Below are 13,259 nucleotides of genomic sequence, written 5' to 3' on the forward strand. Positions count from 1 at the left end.
AGATAGGAGTGCTAGCAGCAGTGTATATGAGGGAAACTCGTGGTGGTGGTGGTGATTGGTTTGCGACCGCTCAACTGCGCCATCATCAGCGCCTGTACAAAGTCCCAATTTTTTGCAGACTCCAATTTTTAACAATACAAAGTAGCTACTGTCACGGATGATGATGATGATGATGATGATGACGAAATGATGAGGCCAACACAGACACGCAGTCCCCGGGCAGAGAAAATGCCCACCTGGCTGGAATCGAACCCGGGATCCATGATCCAGAGGCAGCAACGCTAGCCACTAGACCACGAGCTGCTGAAGGTGAAGGGAGGGGAACAACAAGGACGTGGTGAAACACACTTAAGAAAATATAAGGTAGAAGGAGATTACGTGCCTAATGGAGATAGAAGAAGAGAAAGGAGCAAGATAGGAGGCACTAGCTTTGTTATTTGACAGAGGGGAAGATTGCCCGTGTACATTAATTTTGCGGAAAACGTTATGAGGGTGATAGCAGGAAATACTTCAACTTCTTAAAAGCAGCACGGATTATGTCATAAAGCTGCACTTCAAATTTTAGTTTTTTTCTCGGAATTGGTTGGCTTTAGATGTACTTTCAATTTACATGGGCTTATCCCCAATTAATCACCTAGGTCGTGCCTACCCCTTGTAAGATAATCATTTAATGTAATCTACCTAATTAGCGGAAACACGACTTTGAAATAAGGTCATGGGGACTAATCTTTTTTTTTTTTTCTATTGAATCGGTGGATGCGAATACTGTCCGATGTTATGATTATGAACAATCAGTGATCAAACCCTAGTCGGTATCATTTACAATGCCCATTTAGCTCTAGTTGGAAACAGTGAGTTCGAACCTGGTATCATTTGTATGCTATGCATTTTATAATTAGAGTAGATATTAAGTAATGACGTTTTCTGTAGGCTCGGAAGAGAGGTATTTTATATCTCGTTAAAGAAGTCTTTCTGGTTTAGAAATGTTTATAGGTGGATAAAATGCTTAATGCAATTTTACTTTCGAAGAATTGAAATGAAAAATTAAAATGTTTTAATTATTCGCAATAAATCCATTGACTGCAGATGTTATGGTGAGCCTGTTTCTATCAACCGTACAGTTGAAGAAAGGATGTAAAATACTGAATGCGCCGGCTTACTAAAATGCGCTCTTAACTGAGAACACACACACTTTTTACCGAACAAACCGAAAATTTACTTCCAGTATCTAACTGGGTCGACAGGTGTCTTATAAGCTGATCGATGAAAACTGTTACGTGACTTCGAGCTACTGTCTTCACTTTCTTACATGGTTTGAGGTGCTTGCTTTGATATCATTGGACGGGGCTTAAAGATCACTTTGATAGGTCTTTCCACTTCACGTTACCCTTCCTGCTAAAATCATTCGGTATTTTCTTTTTCTACCGGAAATGCATGGTACACAAGTTTTCGAACAAGAATTCAAACCTTCGGTCTATTCTGTTGTTCCGAAATAGCCCAGAAGCAGCAGTGTTGCACCTAAATTTTTCTTTACGCGGCCAAGTATGGCACCGAGACTAGAGACAAAGCAAGTTAATTAGCTCAGACTTGTCCTTGCCCGATCTATTTTCAGCTGCACGGAAATCTTTACCCAGTTACAAACGTAGTAATGTTGTGAAACTGTTCGACATATACTCCGCTCTAGAAGAATTGAAGCCTTATATACACTGTAGCGCCAAAGAAACTGGTATAGGCATGCGTATTCAAATACAGAAATATGTAAACAACCACAACAGGGCGCTGCGGTCGGCAATGCCTATGTAAGTCAACAAGTGTCTGGTGCAGTTGTTAGAACGGTTGCTGCTGCTACAATGGCAGGTTATCAAGATTTAAGTCAGTTTGAACGTGATGTTATAGTCGGCGCACAGCATCTCCGAGGTAGCGATGAAGTTGGGATTTTCCCGTACGACCATTTCACAAGTGTACCGTAAATATCAGGATTCCGGTAAAACACCAAGTCTCCGATATCGCTGCGGCCAGAAAAAGATCTTACAAGAACGCGACCAACGGCGACTGAAAATAATCGTTCAGCGTGACAGAAATGCAACCCTTCAGCAGATTTTGCAGATTTCACTGTCGGGGCATCAGCAAGTATGAATATGCGAACTATTCAATGAAACATCATTGATATGGGCTTTCGGAGCCGAAAGCCCACTCGTGCACCCTTGATGACTGCACGACACAAAGCTTTACACCTCGCCTGGGCCCGTCAACACTGACATTGGACTGTTGATGACTGGAAACGTGTTGCCTGGTCGTACGAGTCTCGTTTCAAATTTTATCGAGCGGATGGACATTTACGTGTATGGAGACAACCTCATGAATCCATGGACCCTGCATGTCAACAGGGGACTGTTCAGGCTGGTGGAGGCTCTGTAATGGCGTGGGGCGTGTGCAGTTGGAGTGACAGGGGACCCCTGATACGTCGAAATATGACGCTTGACGTGTGACACGTACGTAAGCATCCTGTCTGATCACCTATGCCCATTGTGCGTTCCGGCGGACTTGGGCAATTCCAGCAGGACAATGCTACAACCCATCCGTCCAGAATTGCTACAGAGTGACTCCAGGAACACTTACGAAAACACTTCCGTCCTCTACCAAACTCTCCAGACATGAACATTATTGAGCATATCTGGGATGCCTTGCAACGTGCTGTTCAAAAGAGATCTCCATCCCCTTGTACTCTTACAGATTTATAGACAGCCCTGCAGTATTCTTGTGTCCGTTCCCTCCAGTACTACTATACACGTTAGTCGAGTCCATGCCACGTGTTGCGGCAATTCTACGTGCTCGAGGTGGATGTGCATGATATTAGGCAGGTGTACCAATTTCTTTGGCCCTTCAGTGTATGAACACATGGTCTCTATTCTTACTGACAGGTCTGTATGAACAGAGACCACGCATTCATATAGGGAATCACTGTCCCATGCATAGGCTGTCATCACACAAAACTATCAGCTGCATTCAGGGTCCAGGTGAATGGTGTCACATTGTGTTCAGCGGTGAATGGTCTGCCCCAGGGAGTGCATATGAATGGGGTCACATTGCGTTCAGCGATGAACTGCAGTTCTGCACTATCCTGTATGACCATTGTTGGCGAGTGTGGCGGAGAACTGGAAATGCACAAGTTCGGTGAGGGGAGCCATCGGGTAAGACTTGAGGTCACAGCTGATAGTGAGTGAGAGGACTCTGAGAGCACAATGGTATGCCATGGGTATCCTGTGCCCTCATCTGTTACCACTCAAGTGACAGTGTCATGGTGCCATTTTTCAACAGGACAAGGTTCATCCACACGAGAGTGTTTTGCTTAATGTTGAGGTAGTCCTGCAGCCACCAAGATCCCCGTATCTTTCATTGATAGAGCGTGTGTGGGACCATTGTAGACATCAACTCTGTCCCAGTGCAAGCATCCAGGAGATAAAGGACAAGTTACAATTGTTGTGGACCAGCTTGCCTCAGGAGAGGATACACCAGCTTTATGCCACCCTTTCCAACTGGATCAGTGCATCCATGCAGGACAGGGGGTGTAACGACATGCTGATAAGTGTGCTGAGACTTTATTTTTTTAAGATTTGATTTAATTTTTTAATCGCTGAGATAAAATCACACACTCTGTCGACCCATGAAGGTTCTATTTGTTTTTTGTCCCCTTTGGTTTACTTTAAATTTTTTGTCAGACAGTAAAGTATCACCTCGACACGTTAAAAAAGAAATGAGCTGGAGGCATAATTACAGATACCAGTACCTGTACATTAGATATATTGACCCTGGCTGTTGAGACACTTATCCCACTGTGACACAAGGCGGTGAATGGCTGTCTCATAAAATTCCCGGGGCTGCATGTTAACCAGTTACGCACATACAGCTGGACGTCGTTGTCTGAGGTGAATCGTTTGCCCCTCAGAGCCTTTTTAAGTGGACCAAAAATGGCGTAATCACAGGGAGAGAGGTCTGGACTGTATGGAGGGTGGCCGAGAACCTCCCATTTGAATTTCTGCAGGAGTGCCGCGACTGTGTTGGCTGTATAGGCCTAGCATTGTCGTGGAGCAGAATGACCGCACGGGTGAGATTGCTGGGAATTCACTGTTGTCCCGTGCTGCAGGAAGTGTGTCAGAAGAGGGCCACCTTGGTCAAAGAAGAGCGTCAGCATAACCTTTCCTGCACTTGTCTGGATGGCCTTGGTTTTTTATTTTTTTTGTGGTGGTGACCCTGGATGCTTCCACTGGAGACTTTGTTGTTTCGATTCTGGTTCGATGTGATGACACCATGACTCATCTCCAGCCACCACTCGTGCCAGGAATGCATTCCCTTCCTGAACATAGCACTGCAGATAAGCAAGACAGTGGGCCATTCGATATGCTTCCTGGTGTGGTTGAAGACTGTGGGGCACCCATCGGGCACACGCTTTGCGCATGTGGAGTCTTTCCTTCATGATGGTGTGAACGCTTCTGACGCTCAGTACGACCACGATGGCTATGGCTTTCAGTGTCACTCAGCGGTCTTGGGTAATGAGTGCATCCACCAGCTGGACTATGTCATCGGTAATGCAGTGTGGTGCCCTAGACAGTACATCATTAGCTAATGACACCCGTCCTTCCCTGAAGCACTTGCAAGGGACATGCAGTGTTCGCTGGGCACTTACGACATTCGTCAGTGAATGTCCATTCCTCCCACTCCTTCCGCTGTCAGAAAACGAACAACACCTCTTTGCTCTTCTTTTGACGCCTCCATGTCACTGTTTGCAACGCCACTGGCAGCGTTTGACGATTGGTGCATGCTGCTACTAGCTGTGTATAGTCACGGGATGTACACACATGCCATCTAGCGATGGGCTGTGAACTTCCACGCCCTGTTCGGAACCACACCTCGTTACACACGCCACAATATTACCCTCCTCTCACCAGTTTGCGCATTCCAGACTCCAGCTCTTTTCTTTTTGAACGCTCCTTATAGTATGTGCTGTTTGTTTGGGTTTCAGACATGATGCTGCCGGTTGTAACCCTGAATGTGTCAGAGGGCAGAGAGGTGCTGTGGAACAAGACGAAGGCAGCCGTACGGTATGCGTGGGACAAGGGGCTGCTGAGAAGGAACGAATGGTTACTCAAGGCAGATGACGACACGTGAGTACTTGTCTCGCAAAGAAATAGCTAAGCAACTTCTCAGGATCTCAATGTTGTGATGGGTTGTCAAATTGATTTGGGTTCTAACAGGTGATAAATAACATGATTATTGCGCACGTAAAATGAAGAATTGAAATATATTTTACAATCAAAATGGACACTTAACTCTTATTATAAAACTACTTCGATGTGCGTCAGAGTGTAGGTATGTTTACACAGGTGAGCCAAAACATTATGAACACTTCCCACTGTGGCGATGAATATCGCGTGTGGCGTTGCTGTAACGTGACGCGGTAACAAAGGTAGGAGACACATCCAGAAAATAAGTTTCCCTATCTTTTAAAAACACAGACAACATAGTTACATGGAAAACTTCGACAGCAAGAGGTACAACAATGTTTGAGCTATTTTTCGACATAGTACCAAAAGAATTTTTTATTTCTGTGCCGTAGAAGTCTGCTGTGAATCCAAATGGCACAGAATTTCTTGAACAGCAGGTGCTTAGTGACAATCTCATGTAACAAGGATTGCGATGTCTGAAGTAGATGGTAGCTGGCTGCATAATTGTGAAGCGAGGTTTGTCCAGGATGCCCTGCCGCGCCAGCTCAACCAGCTGATCATTGATGAGGGAAGGTCACCTACTGTGCCCTTCATCGTGGAGACTTAGACGACAGTCAGGAAAGAAGCCTACACCAGCAATGCACCTTCTGTTTCTTCATAATGCTCTACCCATAGACCTCTACATCTACATACATACTCCGCAATCCACCATATGGTGCGTGGCGGAGGGTACCTCGTACCACAACTAGCATTTTCTCTCCCATTTCCACTCCCAAACAGAGCGAGGGAAAAATGACTGCCTATATGCCTCTTTACGAGCCCTAATCTCTATTACCTTTGTGGTCTTTCCGCGAAATGTAAGTTGGCGGCAGTTAACTTGTACTGCAGTCAGGCTCAAATGCTGGTTCTATAACTTTCCTCAGTAGCGATTCACGAAAAGAACTCCTCCTTTCCTCTAGAGACTCCCACCAGAGTTCCTGAAGCATTTCCGTAACACTCGCGTGATGATCAAACCCACCAGTAACAAATATAGCAGTCCGCCTCTGAATTGCTTCTATGTCCTCCCTCAATCCGACCTAATAGGGATCCCAAACGCTCGTGCAGTACTCAAGAATAGGTCGTATTAGTGTTTTATAAGCGGTCTCCTTTACAGATGAACCACATCTTCCCAAAATTCTACCAATGAACCGAAGACGACTATCCGCCTTCCACACAACTGCCATTACATGCTTGTCCCTTTTCATATCGCTCTGGGATGTTACGCCTAGCCGGCCGAAGTGGCCGCGCGGTTCTGGCGCTGCAGTCTGGAACCGCGAGACCGCTACGGTCGCAGGTTCGAATCCTGCCTCGGGCATGGATGTGTGTGATGTCCTTAGGTTAGTTAGGTTTAACTAGTTCTAAGTTCTAGGGGACTGATGACCTCAGCAGTTGAGTCCCATAGTACTCAGAGCCGTTTGTTACGCCTAAATATTTAATTGACGTGACTGTGTCAAGCGCTACACTACTAATGGAGTATTCGAACATTACAGGATTCTTTTTCCTATTCATCTGCATTAATTTACATTTATCTATATTTAGAGTTAGCTGCCATTCTTTACACCAATCACAAATCCTGTCCAAGTCATCTTGTATCCTCCTACAGTCACTCAACGACGACACCTTCCCGTACACCACAGCATCATCAGCAAACAGCCACACATTGCTATCCACCCTATCCAAAAGATCATTTATGTAGATAGAAAACAACAGCGGACCTACCACACTTCCCTGGGGCACTCCAGATGATACCCTCACCTCCGATGAACACTGACCATCGAGGACAACGTACTGGGTTCTATTACTTAAGAAATCTTCGAGCAACTCACATATTTGGGAACCAATCCCATATGCTCGTACCTTAGTTTGGAGTCTGCAGTGGGGCACCGCGTCAAACGCTTTCCGGAAGTCAAGGAATTTGGCATCCGTCTGATACCCTTCATCCATGTTTCGCAAGATATCATGTGAAAAAAGGGCGAGTTGCGTTTCGCAGGAGCGATACTTTCTAAAGCCGTGCTGATGCATGGACAGCAACTTCTCTGTCTCAACAAAATTCATTACATTCCAATTGAGAATATGTTCGAGAATACTGCAACAAACCTGTGTTAAGGATATTGACAAACTGATGTTAAGGACCTAACAGAGTTGACGATGAATTTCGATGGGCGCTATGTCTTGTGCATTAAGGAATCTTATTACAGTCTGAACCTCTTAGGCGGCAGGAGAATGAATAAGAGCTGCCATTTTGGGGTACTGCTGGCGCTGTACTGGCACCAGGCAGGATCGCTCCGATCGGCACGTCACAGATCTGTTGCGCATGCGCAATTTTCCCGGCTAAATACGTCTCCTTTAAAGGAAGCAACATCTGGAAGTTTGCTTTCTGGATGAGCCTCATGTGTAAGGAGAGCAGACACGGACGAGGGATCACGCTAAGACATTGACTGCAAATTGGCAAATCTATTGAGATAAGCGACTTTCACAAAGGGCAGATTATTATTACGCAGAGCCTGTGGACGAGTAACTCCAAAATGGCGAAGCTGATCGAATGTTCACGTGCTACTGTTGTGAGCACCTACGAAAAGAGGTAGGACAGTGAAACTATCAGTAGGTGCTAAATGGTCAGACGACCACTACTCTTCACAGAACATGGGGTTCGGAGACTTGTCTGCTCTGTAAAGGATTATAGATGGTGATCCTGTGGCATCTCTGCCGGAAGAGCACAATGCTGGTGCAAGCACAAGTGTTTCGGAGCACACCATTCATCGTACATTGTTGAACATGAATTTCTGCAGTTTCCTCTACTTGCACACATGTTCAGACGACGACATAGTCAATTACAATTGCAAAAATTTCAAATGGCTCTGAGCACTATGGGACTCAACATCTATGGTCAGAAGTCCCCTAGAACTTAGAACTACTTAAACCTAACTATCCTAAGGACATCACACATCACCAATTACAATTGCAGTGTGCACGGGAAAATCGAGATTCGACCATCGATCAATGGAAACGTGTCGGCTCTTCATGTGAATCACATTTTCGCTACAATAGGTCGCTGATTGTCTCCACAAACGCCGTCATCATGGTGAATGGTGGCTTGAAACGTGCAGCGCGCCAGGGACGCAGGATGCTGGGAGCGGTATTATGTTGTGGAGACATTACTCTTCGCTTGCGTGGGTCCTGTGATAGTAATCCAAGACATGCTAACAGCACTGAAACACCTGTATCCCTCCATGCTTGATGTCTTCGCCGACGGCTGTGTCATCTTTCAGCATTATAATTGTCCCTGCCTCGGAAACAGAAATGCGCTGCAGTGGTTTGAGGAGCATTATAGTGAACTCGCGTTGATGCCTCAGCGACCAGACTCGCCTGAGATAAATCCTATGGGACCCATCTGGGTTGCTATCGGGCGCCATACTATGTAAGCAAAACAGTGGCCCATTATTTTACGTAAGCTGTGCATCGACATCTATGGCCACACGCCCAAAGAACTACCAACAAACGGTCGGATCCATAATATACAGAACCAGGGATGTATTTTGGTGCAAAGATAGACAAACAAGCTACTAAGCAGGTGGTCATACTGTTTTTGCTATCAGTGTATATACCATTATTGATAGAACCAGTTTGACACCTATTACCAAGTAGTCTGTCATTGGTAATACAGCTGGAAGCACTGTTCAATAGAAACTCTTTCTCCTAGCACTTTTCAAAGACAAAGTTCACAGCCGGCCAGGGTGGCCGAGCGGTTCTAGGCGCTACAGTCTGGAACTGCGTGACCGCTACGGTCGCCTGCCTCGGGCATGGATGTGTGTGATGTCCTTAGGTTAGTTAGGTTTAAGCAGTTCTAAGTTCTAGGGGACTGATGACCTCAGAAGTTGAGTCCCATAGTGCTCAGAGCCATTTGAACCATTTGAACAAAGTTCACAAACATGTGCAAGGACTTGCAGATCAAGTCTGTTGGCGCCAGATGAGGTACCCATGTCACTGCTTGCTGTGGACTTGTACTGACTGGAACTCTGTCTGTCTTAGAAACGACCTCGTGTCCATTGGTTGGTCTGTTTCAAGAAAGGCCACCAACTGTGGCGCGAAGAACTTCAGTGGGCATGCTTTGGTCCTAACGTGTCATTGGTGTGATCCTTGATGCTCTGACAGCGAGGAGCATCTCACCAGCGCTACGCCTATCAGCTACATCACCCTCAAAGCAGTTACAAAAGGCGAAAATATCCATCTTGACACTGCAGCAGTTGATAGGTTATTTGATCACCACCAGCTGTCACACATTCTCTGTTGAAGACCTATGTTGGCAGACCACCATATCCCTGAGGATGTACTTGTGACGACTCTCTACAAAGTGGATCAGAAAGCTTCACCAAATTTCACAGCATTATATCTTCTCTATGAATCACGATAGGCATTTTAGCTTACACACAGACTCAACATTGTTTTTACCTGCCAGGTTAGCTGAGAGCGCTATTGCGCTGCCTGCTTCCTGGACTTGAGTAAACGCTTTGGCCCTGGATCGAATCTGCCCGGCGGATTACCGACGTCGGTCGGTGTGCCGGCCAGCCTGGATGTGGTTTTTAGGTGGTTTTCCACATCCCGCTAGGTGAATACCGGGCTGGTCCCCACGTTCCACCTCAGTTACACGACTCGCAAACATCTGAACACATTCGCACTTTTCCATGAATTACATTAGATGCAGGCAGCAGGGGTACGCTAATTCCGTCCCGGAGGGGGTACGGGATAGCGGCAGGAAGTGCATCCGGCCACTCTTTTCCACTAACCTTGCCAAATCCGTTCCTAACAATGCCGACCCTGCGTCACCATGGGACGTAGCACCAGTGAAAGATAGACAGACTTACATTGTTTTAATTTTCAAAAGAATAATCCGATCTACAAGGGTATGTCTTTTACATGCATTCACACATAATATCTGATCAAAAGAATCTGTATCCCACTGTGTAATGCAGAATCTACCACTAGAAGTTAAGAGAGGCAGTCCCGCTAATTTAAAGGTATGAACAAACACACTGTCTGAAACAGACCGTGTAGGCCCAACGGCACCGACCAGCCGCCATGTCATCCTCTGCCTTTAGGCGTCACTGGATGTGGATACAGAGGGGCATGTGCTCAGCACGGCGCTCTCGTGGCCGTTTTCAGTTTTCGTGACCAGTGTCGCTACTTCTCAGTTAAGTAGCTCCTCAGTTGGCCTCACAAGGGCTGTGTGCACACCGCTTGCCAACAGCAGTCATCAGACGTGCAGTGTGACCTACCCAAGTGCTAGCCAAGCCCACCGGCGTTTAACTTCGGTGATCTGACGGGAACCAGTGTTACGACTGCGGCAGACCGTTGGCTAATATAAAAATAGGTGGGGAGTTCAGATGTGTGTGAAATCTTATAGTACTTAACTGCTAAGCTTACACACTGCTTAACCTAAATTATCTTAAGGACAAAGACGCATACCCATGCCCAAGGGAGGAACCTCCGCCGGGACCACCTGCACAGTCCATGACTGCAGCACCTTAGAAATAGGTGGGGAATATTGTGTTGTTGGTACAAAAGCAGAGACAGCAGAATGGGTCGCTCAGAGAGCTGAGTGACTTCGACTGTGGACTTGTCATTGGATGTCCCCTGAGTAATAAATCCAACAGGCATTTCAACCTATCTAAAAAGCAACCCAAAATGACTGTTGGTCATGTCATTGTAAAGTGGAAATGTGAAGGAGCAACCACAGTTAAACTGAGACCAGGCAGTACTGATGAGCAGGGACAGTCGAGCATTGTGGAGGGTGATTGTAAAAAATATTAATCTAGCAGAAGAAAACACTCGTGACTTCCAAGTGCTACCAGCAGTCCATATAGCACAATGACTGTGCATACCGAGTTAAAAAGAATGGGGTGCAATGGCCGCGCAGATTATCATAACCCACACATTTCTGAAGTCAATGCCAAGCAACACTTCAGGTGGTTAAACATCAATACCACGGGACAGTGGATGACTGGAAATGAGTGATTCGTTGTGATGAGTCATGATATAGCTTTTGGCAATACAATAGAAAGTTTTGAGTTTCGCAAATGCCTGGCAACTTTACCTGCCATAATGTATAGTATCAGCGGCGAAGTACAGGAGAGGTGGTTTTACAGTATGGGGTCCGTTTTTTGTGGTTAGGCCGTGGTCCTGTTATTGTGCTTAAACCTTTGAGACCCAACAATAAGAAAAAATACCTGGTGATCAAAAAGTCAGTATAAACTTGGAAACTTAATAAACCACAGAATAATGTAGATAGAGAGGTAAAAATTAACACACATGCTTGGAATGACATGGGGTTTTATTAGAACCAAACAAAAAAAACGAAGTTCACAAAAAGTCCGACAGATAGATCTGGACAGCAAGACGTCAGTGACTGTGCATGACAATCGTGTATAAAAGGAGCTGTAATGAGAGAGAGAATCAGATGCGCCAGCAGTCGCAGCATGTTGACGTTACCTGAAAAGGCGCTTTTAGTGAAGCTGTATTAGCAGAATGGGGAATGTGCTAGTTCAGCGTTACGATCCCATCGCCATAGGAAGGGGATTCGAACGGGTAAAAGTCCGTTGACAAATGCAGCTGTGGCTAGAATTATTTCGACGTTCGAAGCCACTGGTTATTTAGACGATAGACCCCGTGGTGGCCGACCGAGCTCAAGGCGTAATGCTGCTGAGACAGTTCAGGAAGAAATGGAGACTGTAGCGGGTTCGTCTATGCACGGGGAAGTCAGCGCTCGTGTAGTCGCACGTCGCACCGGCATTCCATACACTACAGTTTGGTTGGCACTTAGGCGTCTCCTCCGATGCTGTCCGTACAAAATCCATCGGCGTCATGAACTGTTACCTGGCGATTTAGTGAAGCGGAGGGCATTTGCGGTGTGGGCGTTTCAAAAGATGGCGGAAGATAACGATTGGTTGAGTAACGTGTTGTCGACCGACGAAGCTCATTTCACGCTCCGAGTGTCTGTCAACGCCCACAACTGCAGAATTTGGCTACCGAAAATCCTAGAACTGTCGTGGAAACTCCATTTCACGACAAGGAAGTCACGGTATTGGTTGGATTTACCACATCTACCGTTATTGGGCCTTTTTTCTTAGAGGAAATGCGTGATTCTGGTTTTGTAACTGCTACCATGACGGGTGAGAGGTACGCCGATATGTTACAGAATCACATTATCCCGAGCCTGGCTGATAAACACCTACTCGAACGTACGATGTTTATGCAGGATGGCGCTCCACCCCATATTGCTAGACGCGTGAAAGATCTCTTGCGCGCGTCGTTTGGTGCTGATCTTGTGCTCAGCCGCATCCTTCGTCATGCTTGGCCTCCCAGGTCCCCAGACCTCAGTCCGTGAGCTTATTGGCTTTGTGGTTACCTGAAGTCGCAAGTGTATCGTGATCGACCGACATCTCTAGGGATGCTGAAAGACAACATCCAATGCCAATGCCTCACCATGACTCCGGACATGCTTTACAGTGCTGTTCACAACATTACTCCTCGACTACAACTATTGTTGAGGAATGATGGTGGACATATTGAGCATTTCCTTTAAAGAACATTGTCTTCGCTTTGTCTTACTTTGTTATGCTAATTATTGCTATTCTGATCAGATGAAGTACCATCTGTAAGACATTTCTTGAACGTTTGTATTTGTTTGGTTATAATAAAACCCCATGTCATTCCAAGCATGTGTGTCAATTTGTACCTCTCTATCTACATTATTCCGTGATTTATTCAGTTTTCAAATTTATACTGACGTTTTGATCACCCAGTATTATTTTAAAAAATTTCACAAAAATAATTACACTGATTAGTCAGAACATTGGCCACCTACCTAATTGCTGGTATGTCTACTTTTGGCATGGATAGCAGTGGTGCCACAATGAGACCTTCGTAGATTGCTGGAGGGAGTTGGCACCACATTCACACACAGGTCACCTAAGACCTGTAAATTCCAGGGAAGGGGGCAGT

General features: G+C 45.9%; 1 protein-coding gene across 1 annotated transcript in view; it reads left to right on the top strand.

Annotated features, from left to right (window-relative positions):
- LOC124718736 (glycoprotein-N-acetylgalactosamine 3-beta-galactosyltransferase 1-like) overlaps nucleotides 1-13,259 on the top strand; it is a 59,845-nt gene that overhangs the window by 21,317 nt on the left and 25,269 nt on the right. The window contains exon 4 of the mRNA XM_047244352.1: nucleotides 5,021-5,162. Coding sequence (XP_047100308.1) covers nucleotides 5,021-5,162 — 142 coding nt within the window. The remainder of the gene's footprint in view (nucleotides 1-5,020; nucleotides 5,163-13,259) is intronic.

This window comes from Schistocerca piceifrons, chromosome 10, assembly GCF_021461385.2.
Source record: "Schistocerca piceifrons isolate TAMUIC-IGC-003096 chromosome 10, iqSchPice1.1, whole genome shotgun sequence".
In the NCBI taxonomy this organism is placed as follows: domain Eukaryota; kingdom Metazoa; phylum Arthropoda; class Insecta; order Orthoptera; family Acrididae; genus Schistocerca; species Schistocerca piceifrons.